At 35.8% G+C, this 25,084-nt stretch overlaps 4 protein-coding genes across 4 annotated transcripts; all 4 read left to right on the top strand.

The window, feature by feature from the left end:
- The first annotated feature begins 370 nt into the window (after nt 1–370).
- Nucleotides 371–5,972, top strand: LOC141336203 (F-box/LRR-repeat protein 18-like). The gene is made up of 5 exons (XM_073841753.1): nt 371–529; nt 1,002–1,199; nt 2,696–4,272; nt 5,138–5,356; nt 5,445–5,972. Exons 1-5 carry the CDS (start codon nt 509–511, stop codon nt 5,593–5,595), a joined length of 2,166 nt encoding a protein of 721 aa, XP_073697854.1. The 5' UTR covers nt 371–508; the 3' UTR covers nt 5,596–5,972.
- A 177-nt stretch (nt 5,973–6,149) lies between these two features.
- Nucleotides 6,150–10,685, top strand: LOC141337435 (endonuclease domain-containing 1 protein-like). Its single transcript, XM_073843248.1, has 4 exons — nt 6,150–7,305; nt 7,406–7,450; nt 7,889–8,204; nt 9,801–10,685. The coding sequence occupies exons 1-4, from the start codon at nt 7,298–7,300 to the stop codon at nt 10,470–10,472; spliced, it is 1,041 nt and encodes a 346-aa protein (XP_073699349.1). The 5' UTR covers nt 6,150–7,297; the 3' UTR covers nt 10,473–10,685.
- Nucleotides 10,686–19,740: 9,055 nt separating this feature from the next.
- Nucleotides 19,741–21,485, top strand: LOC141336954 (endonuclease domain-containing 1 protein-like). The gene is made up of 3 exons (XM_073842677.1): nt 19,741–19,989; nt 20,252–20,746; nt 21,465–21,485. The coding sequence occupies exons 1-3, from the start codon at nt 19,741–19,743 to the stop codon at nt 21,483–21,485; spliced, it is 765 nt and encodes a 254-aa protein (XP_073698778.1).
- Nucleotides 21,486–23,481: 1,996 nt separating this feature from the next.
- On the top strand, nt 23,482–24,749 carry LOC141336953 (endonuclease domain-containing 1 protein-like). Its single transcript, XM_073842676.1, has 2 exons — nt 23,482–23,763; nt 24,207–24,749. Exons 1-2 carry the CDS (start codon nt 23,482–23,484, stop codon nt 24,747–24,749), a joined length of 825 nt encoding a protein of 274 aa, XP_073698777.1.
- The last annotated feature ends 335 nt before the right edge of the window (nt 24,750–25,084 follow it).

Below are 25,084 nucleotides of genomic sequence, written 5' to 3'. Positions count from 1 at the left end.
GAGTTTGTAAATGTGTACTATCTGCACGAAACCGATTTGATATACTCTGCCATATATATTCACGTATCACTATTTAACCCCATGAGTTTATTTACTTCCTCTTCATAAATATCGTTACAAGATTGAAAACGAAAATAAATAAATGTAAATGTTTGTCTATTAGGTGTTTCAAGCTTAGACCACACCCGGGGATCTCCCAAATAATTCTGTTTGACTTCCTTGCTGGTAAATGGCATTGTATGTTTTATGAAAGTTATATAAACCAAAAAAAAAAGAAGAAGAAAGAAAAAGGGCCACACCCGGGGACCTTTTTACTAGCTGCATCCTACCGGAAAAAGGTACGCCTTTCAAACGTTCCGATGGTGCTACATCTGGTTGCCGCTATATGTGTGCCTACAGTGGCAACCACATTTTCAATGGATACATTATTATACGTTTACTGAGATGGCAAGAATTTATTTTTGTATATTAGTGAAATACATATCCAAATACATTTCTCCAAAGCGCCATGGATAATCAAATTGAAACGGTAAGTTATAATTGATGGCTGATTAGTAATGCTAGTTAGCGTCTACATTTTGTTGCCTACAAAAATTAACGTTAATTTAATTTAGCAAAACAACGTTTTGAAACGATTAGGTTACATTTATTTTTAATTATTTGGGCACGAAGATATTCAGTCTTCGTAAGGAACAGATTTGCAGAACTTGATAATATCGTAATACTATATTACTGGCTTTTTTTACTTATGTAATATAGTATTAAATACTGTATATACACAAACAGGGGTATAAATCGTAGAATAACGTGACTAGCTTTTAAAAAGCTTTCTGTCATTTTTGACATTTGTTTTGACAGTAGTGGTTACCACAGCTGTATTGTAAAACATTATTTAGAAGCTGAGCATGCAGGGCTTCACCTTCACATTTAGTAAACAATTAACAAAATCTAGTCAATTTAGTGCTATGTATTAATGACTCTTTCTTCTTTGTGTTTTTCAGGCTTTGTGCTGCTCAGACAGCATTTCCCAGACCTATGTCACCATCTCCGACTTCTCGGATGAGATTTTACTCAATATCCTGCGATTCATTCCAAGCCATGACCTGATGCTCAATGTGAGTCAAGTGTGCCAGAAACTTCGAACTCTCTGTTTGGACAAGAGCTTGAGAGCCCATGCACACCTGCATAAAGAATACACAGTAAGTTAATAGTATTTCTGGCAAACAACGGTTTGATTAGGGCAGAAGAATTTTATTATACTCCATTTGAGATTCCAGAATTACTGAACAGTTATCCATCTTGTCTAATGTGCATTATAATGTTTTGATGCCTGATCAGGGTTCAACAGTTCTTGCACGTTCGGGCCAGTAAAAAAAGAATAAATTAAATCATAAATGTAACTTTTGTTGTGAATTTAAATCTACGTATTTATATTTACATTTATAGTATTTCTTTGCTAATTTTTAAATGTATAATTTGTTTTTTATTTAATATTTATTTTCAAAATTAATTCATATATTATAGTAAATAAAAACAAGTATTAGGTATTATACAATTAATATAAGTTATTATGTAATTAATAAACATGTTAATTGTTTTTGTACATTTCATCAAATGTACATGGAAACATGCAACGATTCCTGGGAAATTTATGTGACCCTGGATGACAAAACAAGTCAGAAAGGTAAATTTTTTGAAATTGAGATTTATACATAAACTGAAAGCTTTCTATTGATATATGGGATAGGGATAGGATTTGTTAGGATAGGACAATATTTGGTCAAGATAAAACTACTTCTGAGGGTGCAAAAAAATCGAAATTTCGAGAAAAAGACTGCTTTCTATTTGAATATATTTTAAAATATGATTTATTCCTGTGATGTAAATTTTCAGCATCATTACTTGAGTCTTTAGTATCACAAGATTCTTCAAAAATCATTCTAATATGCTGATTTGCTGTTTCAGAAACATTTAAGTATTAGATAGTAGTAGTAGTAGTAGTAGTAGTAGTAGTATTAATATTTAAAACAGTTGAGTACTTTTTTTAGGATTCTTCGATGAATAGAATGATCCAAAGATCAGAATTTATTTTTTAACATTATACACTATACTAATCAAAAGGCTGGATATAGTCAGTATAATTATTATTTTGGGGGGAAATTAAATTATAGAAATGATTTTTTTTTTAGAAATAAATACTTTTTTCCAGCAAGGATGCATTTAAATTGATCAAAAGTGATGATAAAGGCTTTATAATCTTACAAAAGATTTCTATTTCAGGTAAATGTTGTCCTTCTGAACTTTATATTCATCAAATTGATAAATTCATCAAATTTTGAGAAGCAAATCAGAATATTAGAATGATTTTTGAAGGATCACGTGACTGGAGTATTGATGCAATAAAATCAGCTTTGAAATCACATGAATAAATGACATTTCAAAAAATATTCAAATAGAAATCCGTTATTTTAAAAACAGTAAAAATGTGAAATATTTTTACTGTTTTTGCTGGGCTTTGGATCAAATAAATTCAGGCTTGGTGAGCAGAAGTGACTTCTTTAATAAACATTACCATCAAACATCATCAAATTTCAAAAACCTCTTTTAAAAAGTTGACCGGTTTTAGAAAACTTTACAAGCAGAATTAGCAACCAAGACCTGAAAATCTTACCTTTGCATTGCTTCCTATTCACAGGCAAATGACAATGCTGTGAAGCAGCTCTTGAAGAACATTTCCGGTGACATCCAGTCTTTAAATCTGAGTGGCTGCTACTGGTTGGCCGGCTCCACGGTGGATCAAGTCACCCGCTGTAAAGCTCTGGTCAGCCTGGACCTTTCAGGCTGTCGATTGACTTCAGTTCGCCTCTCGCATCTGCTAACCTCTCTTCGTTGTCTACGCTCACTAGCATTGGATGTGGGGCCAGGATTTGATCTCCATCAATTGAGCGCCGAGGGCAAGTCTGCTTTGGCACGTCTGCAGGACCTCAAGCAGACGTTGCTAACTCCCTCGTACGGCGTGGTGCCCTGCTGCAGCGCCCTACGCCGCCTGCACCTCTACCTAGAGGCCAGTGAGGGCTGGAGGGAAGCGGGTGGTTGCGCACAGCTGATGGTTGGCCAGAGCAGCGTGCCGCACTATCAGAACCTGCGTTGGTTCTCCGCACGCCTGGCACCTGGTGAAGTCAATCGCACTCTGTTGGCGCTCTACTTGGCTGTTTTCAGTATGAGAGTCCCGGAGGGTCTTACAGGACTGGTACTATCTGTGCCAGGCCCCGCGCCTCCAAGACCAGTTGCAATGATGGCGCTAATGGAGAGCATGGCGTCAACAGAGGGAAACACCGTTAGTGCTCTCCAGCTTCCACGTACATGGTTAGACGGTGCTATACTTGGGCGGGTCTTGGCGCATGGCTGCCCCGAGTACCTAAATATCTCACGTTGCTCATCTCCAGGGTTCAACCCTCTACATGTGCTCCTTAGTGCGGGTCGTGACCTCACACCCTTACAGAGTCTCAACCTGCGTGGCTGTGGCCGAGGGCCTCTCTCAGAGAGCTGTGGGAAGGGTGAAGAGGAGATGGACACGGAGAGTGTCAAAGCGCTTACTGAATGTTGCCCACATCTTATTCATCTTAATTTATCTGCCACACACTACCACCATGCTCTTCCCGCTGGGCAGGATGGACACTTGTGTGGCGCTTTGGGGCATCTCAATGCCTTGCGCTCCTTGGCACTTCCGGTGTGTGCCTTGGCACAATCCCCACCAGCATCTGTGAACAATCAAGACTCCAACACAGATCTCACCTCGAGATCACTACTTCTCGGGCTTAAAAAGAGCAGCCGCATCGGTGTGCCCATATATCGGCCCACAACAGAGATCACCGTGGGTCAGGGAGAAGAGCAGCAGGATAGAGGCTTGTGCATTCAGCCACTGCTTCAAGGTTGCCCGCATCTAGTGGAGCTGGAGCTGATTGGCGCAGGATTTTCCTCTGCCATGCCACGGAATGAGCCGGCCATCCGCAAGGACCCCGCCGCCTGCCTCTGGTCCTACAATGTTGGAGATGGTGAGTTAGCTGCTTTGGGAGGGATGAAATTTTTGCGCAAGCTCACCCTCGCTCACTTACCGGGAGTTCTGAAGGGGACGGGCCTGATCGAGCTGGTTCAGGGGTGCAAGGACCTTCGTTCGTTATCGCTGGCAAATCTTGGGTCTTTAAAGACAATGAATTACATGCAGGCACTGCTCGAGGCTCTTTCCTACTGTACACAACTCAGGGACTTAAGGTAAACATTTGTGACTACACTCTCCATGCACAAAATGTAGTCAATCTAATCATAGACTCTAATCGTGTATATATATATATATATATATAACTAACACTAACAATGCCACAAATAATTTCATGTTAAAACTGTAGCTCACCAATAGGGGGCGGCATCATAATGGCAGAATTGCTGTAAATCCTGAATGTTTGGTTACATTTGATCCCACTACCAGTGAAAAAGTATTTGAACAGTAAGATTTTAAATGTTTTCACCAAGGCCACATTTTTTTAATCCACAATACACCAAAAACAGTAACATTTTTAAATATTCAGCAGAAAAACAGCATTTATCTAAAAATTACTGTATTAGTTATTAATTTCTACACCCCCCCCCCCAAGCTTTTAAATGGTATAGTGTATAATGTTATAAAAGCTTTTTATTTCAGATCAATGCTGATATTTGGATCTTTCTATTCATCAAAGAATCCTGAAAAATGTACTCAGCTGTTTTAAATATTGATAATAATAAATGTTTCTTGAACAGCAAATCAGCATATTGGAATGATTTCTGAAGGATCGTGTGACATTGAAGACTGAAGTAATATTGCTGAAAATGTAGTATTGATCACAGGATTAAATTACATTTTAAAATATATTCAAATAGAAATAAATTTTAAATGATAGACATTTCACAGTATTACTGCTTATGCTGTATTTTGGATCAAATAAATACAGGCTTGGTGAGCAGAAGAGAATATTAAAAATTTTACTGTTCAAAAACCTTTGACTAGTAGTGTAAGTAATAATTTAATATTAATCATTTTAGATGACCATTTTAGCTTAACTCCTTCTTTTATTCTCTTTGTATATGTGTGAAACTGCAGACTGGAGCAGCCCTACTTTAACGCGAACACCGCTTTTTTTGAAGCACTCAGTCAGTGTCACCAGATGCAGCGTCTGTGTTTAGTTTCTCGACATGGCACCTTCCAGCCCACCGCTGTGGCAGCCTTCATGCAGAGCTGCGCTGATGTCATTATGTGCCACATGTTCATGGGTGGTACCCTGGTGGCCTGTAAAACACTGCAGAAAAGTCTCCTGGACAGGTTAGTTGCTTTAAAGAATTACCAATAATAAAGACTTCCTTAATGAGTGCATAATTTCAGTTACCAGTTCTTTCTCTTCTTCCTGCAGTTTTTCAATATCTCGTCCAGCGCTTAGTGTGGTGATTTACCCTTTACTACATGAGGATCTGGCCCATGTGATCAGAGGTATGCCACTTTGCCATCTGGACGAGATCACGCTTTTCAAAAGCCGTGTCACTGAGGAGCCCATGAAACAGTGACATGAGGTGAAATCAGAAAATAGAAATCATGTGTTGGATTAACCTGGGTAATGCTTGACCTGTGCTATTTTGTGAAAGAGAGATCAGAATTATGTGTTGTAGAGATTTAATAATAGCAATCTGGTGAAAGGATTTCAGGAAAACCATTAGTTTGGACTTAAAAGATTATTGAGCCAAATGGCAATCACAGTGTTTAATAAGGTCATCGTTTCCCAGTAAAGATGCAGTGTACACAAAGTCTTTACCAGGTTGAAACATTACTGTATATGTGCCAAAATAAAACCTTGTTCATATCTTTATGCTTTGTGTGCACTGAGATATTCTCTGTCTCTTAGTTTGAGATGCTATAGCCACAGTTTAGACATGTCTTCTGAACATAATGACAGATTCCCACCAGTCATGGAATTTCTGGAATATCATGGAATTTTAAAAGGTCTATTCCTGACATTGAAAGTCAGGGATTTTTTTTTTTTTTTGTCTAAGTCATGGAATATCAGGAATTTTGTTTGTTTTTTAAAATTTTAGTTTCCATTGATCAGAATGTAATTTTTCTATACCATATTTTACCATATTATCACATTTTGCCTATTGTTATGGTTAGGCTATTTTTCAGCACCATTTTATTCCCTTGTCGCTCATCAACTGGCAATCGCTTAGGTCAATTTACATTTCAAGAGATTGGGCTACAAAATGACCACTTGTGTTAAAAATAAACTATAGAAAAGCAAAAATTAAATGTGATGAAATAGAAAGACTGAATGATGAACTTGATGACAAACAGAAAATTCTTTAGTGCATTTAACTCCTGAAGGCATAAAACTAATAAATTACTTCTGTAGAGAAAAATATCAAAGTGCATTTAACGGCTAAAGGCAAAAAAACAAACAAAAAAACAAGTGTGTTTTGTGCTAAAATTGTCTGTGAACAAGTAAATAAAGCTTGCAAATGGATGGATCCGTTCATTCATCCGTCCAACATTGTTGGACCTTTAGGTTATCAGACATTTGTTGTTTCTCACAGGTAATAGAATAGTGAGAGTTCATTAGATAATTTCTGATGTCTGATTTGGGTGCATGATGTTCTTTTGAGTCATCTTTACAATGAATAGGTTAATAGGATTCACAAAGCTGGTCTCTATGAGGTTCTTCTTCTCTTATGAACACATCAAGGAAAGACATAAACGAAAGTTGTAATTTGCTGACAGTCTTCTGATTGTTAAGAGTTTCAAACTTTTATAGAAAGCCTTTAACTCTTACAAATAAAGCATTCAGAGTGAAATATTGTGAAAATTAAAAAGAAAGGTAGTAAGGACATGGATAATATAGCCCATGTGTTTAACCGTAATTTTATGAAGTTATGACAGTACTTTTTGAGTGCAAAGAAAACAAAAATTAATGTAAAGTACATACTTATACTAACTGAAAATTGTGGGAAAAGGTTTTCTTGTAATTGCAAGACCGTAACTGATAAATATTGGATGTCGACTAATGCTTGTGCTTTCATGCAATAGGAGGTTGCTTTATTACAGTAAAGTGAGACTGTGAGTAGTGTAACATAGACCTGCTCATTGGTTGAAGACTAGACGCAGTGCTACGTTGTTGCTCATCTGCAAAAGCCTAGTCATGCTGTATGAACACTGGCCAAAAGAGCAGTACAGCTAACTGTCCAGCCTTCAAAGATAGGAAAGAGCGGATTTTCCTGTATGACCAGGTATTTTATACTTTATTGTTTAGTGGTTTAATATTAGATTCCAATATTATATTAGTTCCATTGTTTAATTACTAAACTAAACTGTCTCTTCATTGAATAGGTTAATAGCTACTTGTTCTTTGATTGCACTGCTATACATTTTGAGGTAAGTACAATTATGCTATTTATATGTGACCATGGCCACAAAATCTGTCATAAGTGTCTTTTTTTAAATTGGTTTCTTAGGACAATATATGACTGAGATACGACTATTTGAATATCTGGAATCTGAGGGTGCAAAAAAATCTAAATATTGTGAAAATCGCCTTTAAAGTTGTGCAAATGAAGTTCTTAGCAATGCATATTACTAATCAAAAATTAGGTTTTGATATATTTACGGTAGAAAATTACAAAATATCTTCAAGGGACACAATCTTTTATTCAGATCTTTAATTTTGACCCATACAATGTATTGTTGGCTATTGCTACAAATATACCCATTCTACTTCTGACTGGTTATATGGTCCAGGGTCACATATGAGATTTAAATATTGCAAAATATATGCTTTATGTAAAATATGTATTGTGGCTCTTGATCTTGCAGAGAACTTGATCTGAAACCTCTCATTCTCTTCATCATGATGTTGCCTCTTCAAGTGCTGATGCTGTCGTTTCTCTCTGGTGGTTCGGCCAGAGTTGTGCAGGACTTTACCAGTGAATGTGGTCATTTTTTTGCAATTGGAAAATCACCAACAAGATTTCTTGATTCACGATACAGGCAGATCTGCCAAACTCTAAATAATGTTGATTATTATGCCACATTCTATGACACAGTTAAAAAGATCCCTGTGTACTCAGCCTACAAGTTTGAAGGGCTACGGAACTGCACAAGACAAAACAAGTGGTACATTGAACCTCAAGTAAGTGAAATATTACTCTAAATGGGTTCAAGTAATTGTTGTACCTTGTTATAGTTGTATATATATATATATATATATATATATATATATATATATTTTATTTATTTATCCTTTTAGTTTTACATTTAATCTTTCCTTTTAAGTAAACTAAATATAAAAATATACAGTTTTTAAATAATAATTTTCTAAATTCTAAATCTAAATTTGTATGCAATTGGCACCCTATGATGCAATACTTTGTGTGAAACCTCCTTTGATAACAGGTCTTAATCTTTGTTTATACTGTGTCATAAGTTTAAAGAAAACATAAATTTGAATCTGAGATCTTTTGAACAAAATCCATCAGATTCTGAGGTCCACGGGTCTCTACATTACATTCCTCAAAGTAATTTAAGATCAATCTGTATGAGCACCAAAGAATGTGTCAAACAGCTTTAAAATCTGAAGAAACATGAGGATGCTAAATCAGATAAATGCTTATAAAATAAAAGAGATTGCTAATATATTACAGTTGAGGTCTTAAGTTTACATATGCCTTGCAGAATCTGCAATAAATGTTATTTTACCAAATCATACAAAATGCATATTATTTTTTATTTAGTACTGACCTGAATAAGATATTTCACATAATAGATGTTTACATATGGTCCACCAGAGAATATGACCCTTTTCAAATGTTTACATACGGTTGATTCTTAATACTGTGTTGTTACCTGAATGAGCCACAGATATGTTTTGTTTAGTGATAGTTGTTCTTGAGCCCCTTGTTTGTCCTGAAAAGTTAAACTGCCTGCTGTTCTTCAGAAAAATCTTCCAGGTCCCACAAATTCTGTTCGTTTATTTTTTCAGCATTTTTGTGCGTATTAACCCTTTCCAACAATAGCTGTATGATTTTGAGGTCCATCTTTTTACACTGACGACAACTGGAGACTCATATGCAACTATTACAGAAGGTTCAAACTATTACAGAAGGTTCAAACACTCACTGATGCTTCAGAAGGAAAAGACAATGCATTAAGTGGTGTACATTTTTCAATTTAAAGATCAGGGTATTTTGATCAGACTTATTTTGTCTTCTAAGTATCTTCTGTAGCTGATGATGGGCAGTACTAAATGGAAAAAAAAAAGGATATTTAGGCAAAATAAGAAAAATGTGCACATCTTCATTCTGTTCAAAAGTTTTCACCCCTGGCTCTTAATACATTGTGTTTCCTTCTGGAGCATCTGAATCTTCTGAAATAGTTGCATATGAGTCCCTCAGTTGTCTTCAGTGTGAAAGGATGCATGTCAAAATCATGCAAATACAAAATAAATGCTGAAAAAACAAAGAATTTGTGGAATCTGAAGGATTTTTCTGAAGAACTGTTCAGGATGAACAAGGGACTCATGAACAAATATCACTAAATAAAAAAAAAACAGCTGTGGATTTTTCAGGTAACAACACCGTGTTAAGAATCAAGCATAGACAACAATAGATTTGGTCTAAAAGTGTTTGCTATACTTATTAAAAACTTTTCAGTTTCATGTATTAGTATGATTTTTTTTTTTGGTCTTCTCCTCTTTAAGCTAATGTTTTAAATTGATTCACTGTTGCAGCTTGATGATAATAATGCATTACCAAACATGAAATGTGAGAAAGATGTGAAAAAAGAAGGACTTGGAGACCATCAAGCTCTCAATGGAGACTACGAGAATTCTGGTTTCGACAGAGGTCATCTGGCACCAGTCTACCAGGCAAAGTCACAGAGCTGTGCTGATGCCACCTTCACTCTCACCAATGCTGCTCCACAAAACTTCTCTTTTAACCGAGGTCAGTGGTGGGTACTAGAAAAAGAAATTGCAAAAAACCTGTCCAATAAATGTCTACCGAAAAAGTATTCTGTTTACATTGTGACAGGGGTGGTACCAGGTGCTAAAGTCATAGGCAACAACGTGACAGTGCCTAGTCATTTCTGGACTGCGTACTGCTGCTTAGACAACAATAACAAATGTCAGTTCTCAAGTGGGTTTATTGGAGAGAATAAGAACGTTCGTCCTGATGAAAAAAAAACGGTGGATGCTTTAAAGACCGAGTTGGCACAACTTTATAATGTTGATTCATTTGAGTTGTTTGATAGATCTACAGATCTCCCAGCGAAGAAACAAAGCGACTCAGAAAATGAAAATAATCTCTTTCAGAATAAAGCACCAGTGAGCTATTGTTTGAAAGAGAAACTTTATCAAATGTTTTCTTTGTTGTTATTGTTACTTCCGACTAAATTATTGTAACTGTTATCAAAATCATAAAGAAAATCCTGCTCATGCTTTGAAAAGGTGTACTAACTCCAGTTTTATGTGTAATTCTGTAATTCTTTCAATTCTTAGAAAAGTTTGCTTGTATTTAATGATTGAAAAAGTTATAATGTGAAACTGGAGTGCATCATATGTAACACTGATATGAAATAAAGTTTCATTTAAACTGTAACTAAGCCATAACCCTGACACAGATTCTGTCTCGATTTACTCTCAAACTCTGAGATCATTGTGCGTTCATAAAGTTACATTATTACAAAATTTGCATAATTTGCAACTGCGAAGGAAAAAAAATTCTGTCTTTAAAATTGTGCCTTTTTATCTCACAGTTCTGAGAAAAACTTAAGAATTTTGAGTTTATATGACGCAATTCTGAGAAATAAATTTATAATTGCGAGATAAAAAGTTTTAATGACCTTTTTTACACAATAGAGAGAAATATGAAACACTTTTGTGAATGTATTCGCATTCATTTCTCTAAGAAAATTACAATAAATGGAATGTAAAACAAAATTAGGCATAATTTCAACAAAAACCACAAAAGAGAAAATATGATACTATCAGAAAGTGTTTACATATTCAGCCAGTGCTCTTGTTTACCTCATGAGATCCATCAAAATGAATAGAGAAAAAAAAAACACAATGCTCTATAAGGGGAGCTGGAAAGTTGTCAAGAGCATCATCTGATCATTTTGCTCAAGAATGTTGTTAATGCACATTATCTGGAACAACTAGTAAACTTTTATCCTCATGTGTCATTGAAACCTATAAGCTTGGAAAACACCTTTGAAGAATTTTTCTTTCCTCATTCAAGCAGACAGGACCTATACTTGCATGACTAGAAAATAAACCAGCGGTGAAAACAAAATAGGGTTAGGGTTATTTCGACTGTGGTATTCAGCCATTTTGCCACCTGGCAAAATGAGCATGTCAGATGGATTCCATATTTAAGGCCGCTACATTCCATATCCAGCAACATCCATCTAATATCAATAAAGATTTATCTTTTAGTTTTAAAAAACAAACACATACTTGTTAGGTGGACATTTGTTTAAATATGTATTTTAGCCGTAGGGAGATATGTGGTGGATCAAGTTTGTGTGCTTCTGCTCATTTCCAGGTTAGAAATGTTTGCATCAGTGTTTTCTTGGCTAAGGTGTGGGTATGTACTGTAATATCTGTAGAGCTGACTTTGGCCTTTTATATTTTTTTCTTTATCATTTGTTCAATATGTAATTATAGACATTTACTACACAGAAGGTGTTATCATGTTTCTTACATTCTTGTATTCACTAAATTGCTTGATCTATGACTTGTACAGCTGTAAATATGAGTTTATTTGTTATTCAAATGTTATAAGCTGTTCAAAAAAGGATTACGTGGTTGTCGTTTTTGCAGAGAATTTAATAATCTGTCTGCTCATCATGATGTTGCTTCTTCATGTGCTGATGCTGTTGCTTCTCTCTGGTAGATCAGCCAAAAATGTGCAGAATTTTGAGAGAGAATGTGCTCAATTTGTTTGTAAATGAAACATCACCAACAAGATTTTCTGGTCCACAATATAGGCAATTGGCCAAATTAAAAAATGTTTATTATGCCACTGATGCCACCTTTACTCTCACCAATGCTGCTCTAGAAAAAAAAAAAGAAAGATCCACAATAATAATTTTTGACTGAAAAAATAAAAGGCCTTTGATGGGAAGATGACACAAACCAAAACTCAGCCAAGTAATGAAGACAAGAAAAAAGAAACTAAATTACAAATACAATTGACACTTGCACTCTCTGTCACTTGCCATCCACACAAATCTTGCGTGTTGCCAACGGAGACAAGACGCTGTGGTGGTTAAATGATTAAAACTAATTTCTGTAGGATTTATAAACTTTGTAACCTTAAATGCTCGTCTTGTCTTGTCTCTGCGATGTGCATGCATAGTCTGTGTGATCCAGGTCAATACAGTTAGGATATGTCGAAAAACTCCCATCTTGTGGTCCTTCCCTAACTTCAAAATCGTCCTACATCGCTGCAGAAATACCGAGCCAGTGTTTACAAAGTCAACATACAAAGAAGATCAAATGCCCTTTACAAAAAAAAGGTAAAACAGCATTGTAGGGCGATTTTGACGTTAAAGACGAAAACGAGATGGGAATTTTTCAACATACCCTAACTTTATTGACCCGGCTTACACTGACTACGCATGTGCATTGCAGAGACGAGACAAGATGAGCATTTGAGGTTAAAAAGTATTTAAATTGTCAATTTGTTTCTAAAATATTTGATCGTTTCACTGGATAACAACCTTTTTCCTCGGCTTGGATCGTTTAAAGCCCTTTGAAGCTGTGTTTAAACTGCTTTTTGTGAGTTCAATCTTGGGGGCACCATACATATCCATTATATGGAGAGAAATCCTGAAATGTTTTTCTCAAATTTCTCCTATTTCTTTACGACTGAAGAAAGAAAGACATTAACATCTTGGATGACAAGAGAGGTACATTATCTGTAAATATTTGTTCTGGAAGTGAGCCAATCCTTTAAGGAAGTCATTTCTACAGACATAAGGCACTTGAATTAGACTTTACAGATCACATTGCAGATGATAATCCAGTTTCTCAGAAAGACATTCTCTTCTTGTCTGAGCTGAGGGAAGGTATAAGGCAAAAGGAAGATGACCTTCATCTTACACTTCCTTTCAAGACAGGCACACCTAGTCTCCCGGATAACAAACAATGTGCAGTTTAGCTGAAAGAGTCAAACTGGCTGAAAGGGCCTGACTTTCTGTGGCAGAGAGATCTTCCACATGAAGAGGAAATGGTGGGAGAAATAGAAATGACCCTGAGCTTCACAAGGCCCACGTTCACACAATCAAGATGAAAGAAGTGAAACCGTTCACTAAATTTTCTGACTGGTCTCGAGGAGTGAGGGCTGTTGCCAGGCTGAAAAGGTTTGTAAGAAATTTCAGTTTAACCAAGAACTGAAGCAACCAGTCTTGAAGAAAGAATAAAAGCAGATATTATTGTCATCAAACTAGTACAAGAAAAGGCCTTTGCTGAAGATATTAGAAAAATCTCTAAACTCCATAACAAGCACAACCAGTTGCGTCAGTTAAATGCTTTCTTGGAAAGCAATAGTGTCCGCAGGGTGAGTGGACGGTTATCGCAATCAAGCTTGCTTCATGACATAAAGCACTTTGCAATGCTTTCAAAGAAATCACATTTGTCAGCCTTACCCGTCAAACATCCTCACAAGCTTGTGTATCACCAAGAAAGAGGCATGACCATGCAAACGGAACGGAATTCGGAACGGTAAAGGTCTACTTTTATTTGTGTGCACTCACAATATCAACAAAACATTACAAACAATGCTTTTATAAAATAAAGAAAACAAACATCATCTCATTCTTGAATAGGAGCGCTTCACAGAATGAACCGAAGACATGATAAATGTATATATTTAAATTAGGGGTGGGCATAGATTAATTTTTTTAATCTAGATTAATCTAGATTAAATCTTGGAATTAATCTAGATTAATCTAGATTAAAATGGCTAATTTGAATTCTGCTGAAGGCATTCAGAATATGTGTGCTACCCAAATAATGACTTAAAGTCTTTGAGAATGGATCATAAAGCTCATAAAGCTGTTCTATGATAATTTGTTGATGAAAATAAATTATGTTCAATTAGATGTACTTGTGTTTACTAACTAACTAACAATGCAATTATTTTTTCTCCCTATTAGATTGTGTTTTTTTTTAACGTCAACACCTACCCAGCCCATTACATGTTTATGGAAGCAGATTAGTCTCATTAATAATTCACGCACAATACACGATGCACACATGCGTGTCCCAATTCACGTGCACGAAAAAAATATATATATTCACAAAAAAAATTCACGTGCAAAAAATAAGAATATAAATTCATAAAATACGTTTCACAAGTTGCAAAACACAATTCACAGATTTACAACTGTGTACAACAATTTTGAATGTTTAAAAATCACGAGTGTATCACGGACTGTGAGTGTCTGAATAGCTTTTTTACGTGTGTATTTTTGACTTGCGTGTGTGTTTTTGAGACTCTCCTGGCAGCGAACTCCTCCCATGCGGGTCACTCGTACACTTTAGCCAATCAGATTTGAGCCTGTCGATCGACCAATCATAACCCGCTGTGGGCGTGCCTATCTTACGTTACGTCATCAGCGCGAGTCCAGTTCCAGAATTCAGATACGATTCAACTGTTGATCGTCTCATTTTGTTTTATACTGCATGCTTATTTAAAAATCGGTCGTTTAGACACACTCGTTAACGTGACCAGTGTAAGCCAGCTGCTGCTCAGAGTGTATTATGTTTTAAAATTTATCGATTGTTATGTTTATTTAATAAAGAATCATTTGCGTGGATACTGTACCATACCGCATAAAGATATTAAAATTATAAACTTAATGTAAAGCATAAAATACGTTTTTTACAGATGGGACATGTAAATAAATAGAAAATGAAAATGATCTATTTGGATATTTTTCAAGCAGTCTCTTGTGGTTTTGTTTTTTTGATTGAAAACAGGAAAGAGCTGTCAGAGCCAAACTTGTCTTGTGTCTCAAATCCTACGATGGCACGCATTCAGCTGATGACGATTTAATAACACACATTGTAAACCATGTACATTTCATTTAAGTTTGTTTACGCTGCAGCCTGCAGATATTATTTATTTCAGAATTGTGATGCTTATGATGTACAAGTAGCTGCTCCTATTTCAACCTCTGCCACAAATTATGAGGTGATGTGAATCTAGAAGTTTCATTTGGAACTGTAACTCTTTCAAAACAGTCATGCTGCAACCCATCCATTTTAACAGTTTCAACTGATTTAACTCATGCATTATTACTACATTTCTTTTAGAATGGTACCCTATGACTTTGTATTTGTTAAGGCATAAAGCTTTGTTATGCATTGTTAAATGTTCTGGTTGTATGTCAGAATTAAAACATTCAAAACAAGTCGGAACTTGAATGAAGTTTACTGAATAATCTTTGATGCATTCCTTTATGTGATCAGTCTGTATGACTGACCAGCAAATTCCAGAACTGTTAATACTAAAGCAAATACAATTGCTGCTAACCAACATCATCTTGTGTATTGTAATCTCAAAGATTTTTACATCACTGCTCAACATAAAATTATGTATCACAATAATATAATATTTTAAAAAGTACATGAATGTTGATTACATTAAAAAAATAATGCATAAAGGTGAAGTACATAAAAAGACATAAAGATTAATGTGAATGAAGAGGTCTGTAACTGTCATCCAGATGTTGTTCCAAAGTGTTAAATCCTGAAAAATGCAAGGAAAATGATTAGTGTGTTTTAATTAAACACTGCATCCAGTTGCACAAATGGTTAGTACAAACACACCGTTATTCATACACTGAGTTCTCGTGAGGTATATTCATCATTACATAAAGCTATAATAATAAAGGCAGGGTCAGTGCTAAGTGGGAGCTAGACTGGGCAGAGGACACCCAGCGTTGTTAAACAAAAACATGGCAATGAACAGAATTCTTTCTTCATTTTGGCCAATAAACAGGACATTGTGGCTAACACAAGACAGCATCTTTGGCAACACTATCTGTTTTCATAGCAGCCGCTGGCTTAAACTGGTCACGTTAACGAGTGTGTCTAAACGACCGATTTTACCTTTAGTTTTTAAGCACTCAAAATAAAACAATACACCTTTACTAGGCTAGTTACAAATGAGACGATCAACAGCTGAATCGTATCTGAATTCTGGAACTGGGCTGTATCCGAAATCGCCCCCTATACCCTCAAATAGTGCACTATATAGTGCACTATTTGAGGGGACAGCCATTTTAAGTGGTGTTCGAAACCATAGTGGACGTTCTCGAGTGCACTCATTCAATCCCACAATGCACCGCAAAAACGAGTGTACAACCGATGTACGCTCAACAGCTAGAGATAACCCATAATGCACTGTGAGAGTCGCGCGCTGACTGAATTCCCGCGTCTCTCCAGACGATGGCGCCCGCAGCTGAATCATCCATCTGTTCGTTTTACAACGCGCTCGTCCACTGCGTAATACAGCGTACAACACAGGTACAAATTTGTTGTAAAATGATTATTAAATTGTTTAACCAAGGTTTATACATAAACTCCTTGACATAGTTCAAGATAAATCCTTTAATCTTACTACTCGAACTGTCCGTTTTAAATGATTGTTAAACAGTAAGCAATACTATGCAAAAGCGGCAGTCCTTCCGGTGCACTTAGTGTCCGAATTCACTCACTCGTTTTCATTCACTCCTTCAAGTGAACTGTACGAGTGGACTAATGTAGGGAATAGTGAATAGGGTATAGGGGGCGATTTCGGATACAGCCCTGGACTCGCGCTGATGACGTAACGTAAGATAGGCACGCCCACAGCGGGTTATGATTGGTCGATCGACAGGCTCAAATCTGATTGGCTAAAGTGTACGAGTGACCCGCATGGGAGGAGTTCGCTGCCAGGAGAGTCTCAAAAACACACACACAAGTCTAAAAAATACACACGTAAAAAAGCTATTCACACACTCACAGTCCGTGATACACGGTTTTTTAAACATTCAAAATTGTTGTACACAGTTGTAAATCTGTGAATTGTGTTTTGCAACTTGTGAAACGTATTTTATGAATTTATATTCTTATTTTTTGCACGTGAATTTTTTTTGTGAATATATATATATATTTTTCGTGCACGTGAATTGGGACACGCATGTGTGCATCGTGTATTGTGCGTGAATTATTAATGAGACTAATCTGCTTCCATACATGTTACACCGTACTTTTATTTTGACAGGTTGCCGTGAAGTTTCTGTGTCATACAGTATGATATGATGCTAGTTTTCTCAAATGAAACGGTAAAAGTGACACTCACAGCAGTTTGAGAGATTGAGTTTATCTGTTCATGTGAGATGAAAATGCCAAAAATTACCGGGAGCGTCACGTGTGTTTCAGCATGCGTGTAGTAAAAGCTCGTCTCCGCAATGTATACATACAGCTAGGCAAACGGAACATATCGGATTCATATTAAAACGGTCTTTTTGCATTTCAGTTTTCACATACACTAGTCCATATCGCGATTTGAATTAAGTGACTGACCAACATTTGATTTATGAATCCAAAAAACGACGAATTTACGTGGCATTTCGCGCTATAGTAGATTCGGTTTTTATGAATGGAGGACGACGCGATCCCGTCTGTGTTTTGGCGGAGGAGACTTAAACGCGCGACCATATTCTATAGTCTTCGGTATACATCCGCGTTAAACTATAAAGGTGAAAGTCATCATAGCTTGCGTAGTTTAGACCCAGCTCCCAACCCAAATTTGAGAATATATTAACGGCGATATTTTTTTTATCGCGCGATAAGAGTTTCACGTTAACGCAGCACGTTAACGCCGATAACGGCCCACCACTAATTTAAATTATTACTTAATGAAATAAAACAAATCAAAATAAAAAACTTTTTCATTATGTAATCTGTTTTTGCGACACTGACTCAGAATACACTCGTTTATTAAAAAATCATTAAAATATCTCCTTACTATTTCCCCCCCAGACATTCATTGTAATTACTTTTGCTGGTGCTTTGTGACAAGATGGTGTTGTGTTGCATCTTTCAGATGTGCGTGTGTGTGTGTGGTGTGGCCAAAGACTATAGAAATACAAAGTTGGTTCACTCCTATATTTATGAATGGGAGAAACTGCATGTCATGATCTGGGCTGTGGGGTTCCCCTCAGCCACCTGAGAGCGCTGTTCCCTTCCCTTGCACTGCACCTCCCTGATCGTTCACTCCTGTCGTGTCATTAGCAACTCATCATCTCACACCTGTTCACAATTACTCAGACTATAAGAAACTCTCATTTCCCACTCATCATCTTGTCTGCATTGTCTCCGTATATCTGTCTCTGTGTTCCTGACCCGTGCTCTAGATCGTGTTTCTTGTTTTGTTCAGTTTTTGTGTTTAAAGTCGTGTTGTGCCGTGTTGGCCTTTTGGTTTTGGTTTTGTTTATTTGTATTTAATTAAAATATTCTTCCCTGCATTTTGGACCCAGATCTCCTCCTTCTCTAACGTGACACTGCAATGCACAATATGGCGGAATAGTCCCACCTTCTGAATGAAAGAGCCAATCACTGATGGGTCATTACGTCACTGCAATGGCCGTTAAAAGCACCATTTCCTATAGAAACCTGAGGCTGGACTGGCCAATGGGCATGCACAGTCATAAGCACATTGTGGCTGTGCATGAGCACTGGCTGGTCTAGCTTGAAAAATAAGCTTTTAAACACTTTTTGAGCATAAGAAACAACGTTCATGGGCAGTCCATTTCAGATTTTGTTGCTGTTTTGAAATATGTAATTTAATTGCAAGTTCAGTGAGCTGATTTCAGGATTCCCCCATTCATTTACATAGGACTTGGTTTTGGAGCTGCCCCGAGGTTTTGCAAATATGGCCGCTGAGTGAACAAGTGACTTTTCTTGAAATGGACTTTGGTGTGGCTTATTGACTTTGATCTTTATTTATTGTTAGACCTGTGATATGTGATCGTCCTTTTTGCTATCACTTTACACACAACTACACATAATCCAGTAACTGATAGTTGCGTAATTTGTAAAATGTACTAACAAATGTAACTAGCAAATGTAACTAGCTCATTCTGTCCTTCAGTCCAATCAAATTGTGTAATAGCACTTGGGTAATGCATTAAAACCAAGCGAGTATATGAGAGTGTCAACTACAATGTTGGATTATAATCAAACATTTCCCCGCAGTCGGGCTGAAACTAAAAGTTAAATGTGCATTTTTTCCCCCTCCTCTGGGCAATAACTAGGTTTTTTGTTTGTTTATTTATTTATTCATTCATTCATCAGAAATAAAATAAAAATCTAGATTTTTTAAATCAAATTAATTAGCATACATGATGTGCAAATTAAGTAATCTAATTAATTTACAAATTAATTACACAAGAATTTAGGCAGAGAATACCCCCCAAACGTTCATTTAAAGCCATTAATGTATGATGTATATATTATTATATAAGTTAATAGCTTGATCTTTACAGCTAGAACATGTAATTACCTATTACACAATATAAGATGTTATAGTAGTTATAAAAACAATCACATTTGTTTTTTGTTTTTGCAGAGAACTCGATAATCCATCATCTCTTCATGATGCTGGTTCTTCATGTTCTCTGGAAGTTCAGCTGAAGTTGTGCAGAATTTTGAGAGTGCATGTGGTCAATATTTTGCAAATGGAAAATCACCAACAAAACTTTCTGGTCCACAATATTCGCAGATCTGCCAAACTCTAAATAATGTTGATTATTATGCCACATTCTATGACACTGACAACAAGATCCCTGTGTACTCATCCTACAAGTTTGAAGGGCTTAAGGACTGCACAAGACAAAACAAGTGGTACATTGAACCTCAAGTAAGTGAAATATTACTCTAAATGTGTTGTTGTTCCATATTGCATATTACGGATTAGTGATTTTTTTTTTCAAATGTATTAATAACCGTAACATCTTTGCTGTTTATCCTCTTCATCCTATTCACAACTATTTTTTAAGTGAAATAATTTTAAAAATATATATTTTTTCAAATAATATTTTTATGTAATTTTTAATAGTTTGATTTTTTTCTTCTCTAACGTGAACTGTCCTTAAGCTCATGTTTTCAATTGATTAATGCAGCTTGATGACAATAATGCATCACCAAACATGAAATTCGAGAAAGATGTGAAAATACAAGGACTTGGAAACCATCAAGCTCTCAATGGAGACTACGAGAATTCTGGTTTCGACAGAGGTCATCTGGCACCAGTCTACCAGGCAAACTCACAGAGCTGTGCTGATGCCACCTTCACTCTCACCAATGCGGCTCCACAGGACCCCTCTTTTAACCAAGGTCAGTGGAAGAAACTAGAAGGAGACATTGCAAAAGACCTGTCTAATAAATGTATACCAAATAAATATACTCCTTACATTGTGACAGGGGTGGTACCAGGTACTCAAAACATAAAGAATAGAGTGAACGTGCCTAGTTATTTCTGGACTGCATACTGCTGCTTAGACAACAATAACAAATGTAAGATCTCAAGTGGGTTTATTGAAGACAATAAGAAAGTTACTCCTGATGAAAAAAGTGTGAATGATTTAGAGAAAGAGTTGGCAACTGTCACGTATCTGGTCTATCTTGTCATGAACTCTAGCACACACATTCTGGACTGCAAACCCCATAAGCCACTGCACCAATCACTGCACACAGCTGCTCCTCGTTTCCCACTGAACTGATTGCTGCATACACCTGTTTATCATTTACCCACATGCTTTTAAGCCACTCACACACACAGCCACCTTGCGAAGTCTTATCTTTCCATATGGTCGTAATTCTAAGTGTTTCTCTCTGTGTTGGATTATCTGTGTATGACTCTGGACTGTGTACCCCGTAATTGATTCCTGCTGCCTGCCATTGCGACCATTGCTTGAGTATTGAACTGTTTCCCGGATTACCTACGTTGTTCCTGTTTTCTGGTGTTTACTCTTGCCGTTTGACCATTCTCAATAAATGCTGCAATTGGATCCGCACGTCTCTGACCCTCCATGTGACAGCAACGCTTTATAAAGTCACACCCTTTAAATTGTTTTAAACTCATCAGAACCCCAAGCAAAGAAAAAACTGAACAAGTAGATTAAGAATAAAATCAATTAAACCAAAAAGGAAATTAATTTTCAAAATTGTAAAACAAAAATAAAGCATTAAAAAAAACTGTTGTCTGAGATGAAGTTTATTAAATGTTGTTTTGTTTGTTTTATTTTTAACTAAATGTTCATAATTATCAGCTGAATCATAAAATATCCTTAACTCCAGTTTAATATGTAATTCTCTAATTCCTCTGTTTCTTAGATGTTTGTCTGTAATGAATAATCAAAGCAATTCTAATGTGCATAAATCAAGTGCATCATGTTACACTAATATGGAATAAAGATTGATCTTAAAACTATTTTTAGCCTTTAACCTCTTTATTGAACAGACACCCATTATATTTTAAGTAATATTGTGTACATTTCCACTATGGTTTACTGCTAAGCCACAACTCTGACACAGATTGAATTAAATTTACCCAAAGTTTGAGATTATTGTAATATTGAAAAGAAACTAAACCCTGAGTTTAATGCACCATTAATGTATTTACACATTTTTGTTCCTTTTAAATGTCATAAATGCAGTAGGATATAACAAGGCGCAACACAGAAAAGTATTAAACACTTCTGTGCATTTATTTGAATTTGTTACATTTAGAAAATTATCAGTAGATGTTATTAGATTGTAACCTTTGCATTAGATCCATTCAAGGGAAACAAGTTTAAACTGTGAGACAAAAACTCTGAGGATGAAGGGTGTTATCTAGTGGAATGATCGTTTTGTTGTTTTTTAACAGAAGTTATATACTTTTTAACCTCAAACGCTTGTTTTGTCTTGCTCTGTCTGAAGTTTTTTTCCGGCTCAAGACAGTTAGGGTATGTTGAAAAACTTATATTTTCTCCCTCAAATTTAGTTAGATACGACCCTTCTTCCTAGGCTGGGATCGTTTGAAGCCGCATTTAAACTGCATTTTCAGAGTTTAATTATTTTCCTCAAAAAACATAATTTCTTTACGACTGAAGAAAGAAAGACATGAACATCTTGGATGACAAGGGGGTGAGTACATTATCTGTAAATGTTTGTCCTGGAAGTGAACTTCACCTTTAATTTCTATTAGAAAATACCATCCTGTAAATACATCTTTAATTCATTTCTGTAGTGACAATAATTACACTGTCGACCCTAACTCTACCCCTAACCATAACCACACCCACCTGATTGACAGCAAAAGTGTTTCAACAATTCAACATGAACAAAATATCATTATTTATTTAGAGCATTAACTGATTATGTATGTATATTTACACTGAAGAGGCTGAATGCTGATTTTCCCAGTAAGTTGACAGAAAACACACAATAGAGAAAAATGGTAAACACTTTGCATTTGTTTGTATTCACTCCTTCAAGAAAATTACCAGTAGTTGTGAGATCTTACTGGACTGTAAAACAAATTTTGGCACAATTTCAACCAAGAAAAAGTGATACAGGAAGAACAGGAAGTGTTTACTTAGACACCTATGCTATCAAAACATAAGCTGGGAAAGCACCTTAAGAGAACTATTTTCCTCATCCAAGTGAACACGAAAATATGTTTATGACTTGGGTGCCAGTCAGTCGTTCTGTCCAAAAAAAGACCATGATCATTCACCTAGCAAAAACATATAAAGTGGATTATTTGTATAAAGGGGTGAAATTACTTTGTGATATTCTGTATGCTGTACCAAACGTCATATATTGTTTACTTTAAACGGTTATTTTCATAATCAAACACACTTGTTAAGTTTAAATATGTGCAGTAGCCATGATGGATCAAGTTTGTGTGCCTTGTGATTTTATAAGTGTTCACATGTTGAATGACAGCAGGAGGTTATAAATACTTGCCCATCTCAGTGCAACACCAGTGTTTCCTTGCCTTTGGTGTCGGTATGTACTGTAATATTTGTAGAGCTGCCTTTGGTCTTTTGCATTTTATTCTTTATTATTTGTTGAGTATCTAATAGTAGATATTTACTAACTACACGGAAGATATCATAACAGTTTCTTACATTCTCACATCATTGTTTCTTGAATAGGTTAATAGAGTGATCTCGGACTTTGAAATTTAGGTAAGTGTTTATATGTTATGTATTTATTATAAAAATAAATATTTTAATAATATTAATATTAAAATATAACTTTAAAACATATCAATATAAGCTGTTATAGCAATTGCAAAGAATAAAAAAGTCACATGTGGTTGTTGTTCCTGCAGAGAATTTGATAAATCATCCTCTTCATCATGATGCTGCTTCTTCATGTGCTGATGCTGTCACTTCTCTCTGGTGGTTCAGCCAGAGTTGTGCAGAATTTTGAGAATCAATGTGATCAATTTTTCGCAAATAGAATATCACCAACAACATTTCCTGAGCCACAATACAGGAAGATCTGCCAACATCTAAATAGTAAAGATCATTATGCCACCTTCTATGACACTAAAAACAGGATCCCAGTGTACTCAGCCTACACGTTTGATGGGCTAAAGAACTGCAACCGACTAAACAAGTGGTACATTGAACCTCAAGTAAGTGAAATATTACTCTGAATTAATTCTGGTATCACATTATTGTTTTGCTTTTGTATTTTATATTATCTTTTAGTGTGAATGGAGTCATCTCAAATTTACTATTACTATTAATGTCACATAATAAATCAACAGATAAACTGTTGAAGACAAAATGTATTAAGACACTTCTGCATATCAACAAAGACTGATTATGTTGATGCCTCCAAACTAAATATAAGCAAAACAGGCCATAGCAAAATGTATTATGGACTTTTATTCAAAATCTTTTTTTTTTGTTCTCATAAACGTGCAACACTTATTGTCACCCTATCATGTAATATACGTGCATCCTCCTTTTGCTATGATAACTGCTGTGTAATAATTTTGAAAAAAAAAACATAAGGGACATTGACATGATGAATATATTACATGTGTGGTACATTACAAATTTATTATTGCAGCTTGACGATAATAATGGACCACCAAGCATGAAATTCGAGAAAGATGTGAAAAAACAAGGACTTGGAGACCATCAAGCTCTCAATAGATATTATAAGAAGTCTGACCATGACAAAGGTCATCTGGATCCAGTCTTCCAGGCAAACTCACAGGATTGTGCTGATGCCACCTTCACTCTCACTAATGCTGCTCCACAAGACCCCTCTTTTAATCGTGGTCAGTGGAGGGTACTAGAAGAAAGAATGGCAAAAAGTCTGTCCAAGCAATGTCTACCAAAAAAGTATTCTGTTTACATTGTGACAGGGGTGGTACCAGGTAATGATAACATAAGGAATACAGTGAATGTTCCTAGTCATTTCTGGACTGCTTACTGCTGCTTAGACCAGAATAACAAATGTCAGATCTCGAACGGGTTTATTGGAGAGAATGAGAAAGATACTCCTGAAGAAAAAAGTGTGAATGATTTAGAGATAGAGTTGGCAACACTTTATAATGTCCCATCCTTTGAGTTGTTTTTAAGAACCCAAAACAAAGCTGAAAAATAAGTAGATTAAGAATAAAATCAATTAAACTGAAAAGGAAATCAATTTTCAAAATTGTAAAAAAACAAACATTCTGTTGTTTGAGAGAAAGTTTATTAAGTGTTGTGTTTTGTTGTTGTTGTTGTTGTTGTTTCAATAAATGTTCATAATTATCAGCTGAATCATAAAAAGATCCTTAAAAACTCCAGTTTATTATGAAATTCTCTAACTCCTCTGATTCTTAGATGTTTGTCTGTAATGAATAATCAAACCAATTCTAATGTGCATAAATCAAGTGCATCACGTTACACTAATATTGAATAAAGATTGATTTTTCTTAAAAATATTTTTGGCCTTTA

This window comes from Garra rufa, chromosome 6, assembly GCF_049309525.1.
Source record: "Garra rufa chromosome 6, GarRuf1.0, whole genome shotgun sequence".
NCBI lineage: Eukaryota > Metazoa > Chordata > Actinopteri > Cypriniformes > Cyprinidae > Garra > Garra rufa.
Note: the sequence above shows the minus strand (reverse complement) of the source record. Positions and strands in the feature narration are given on the sequence as shown.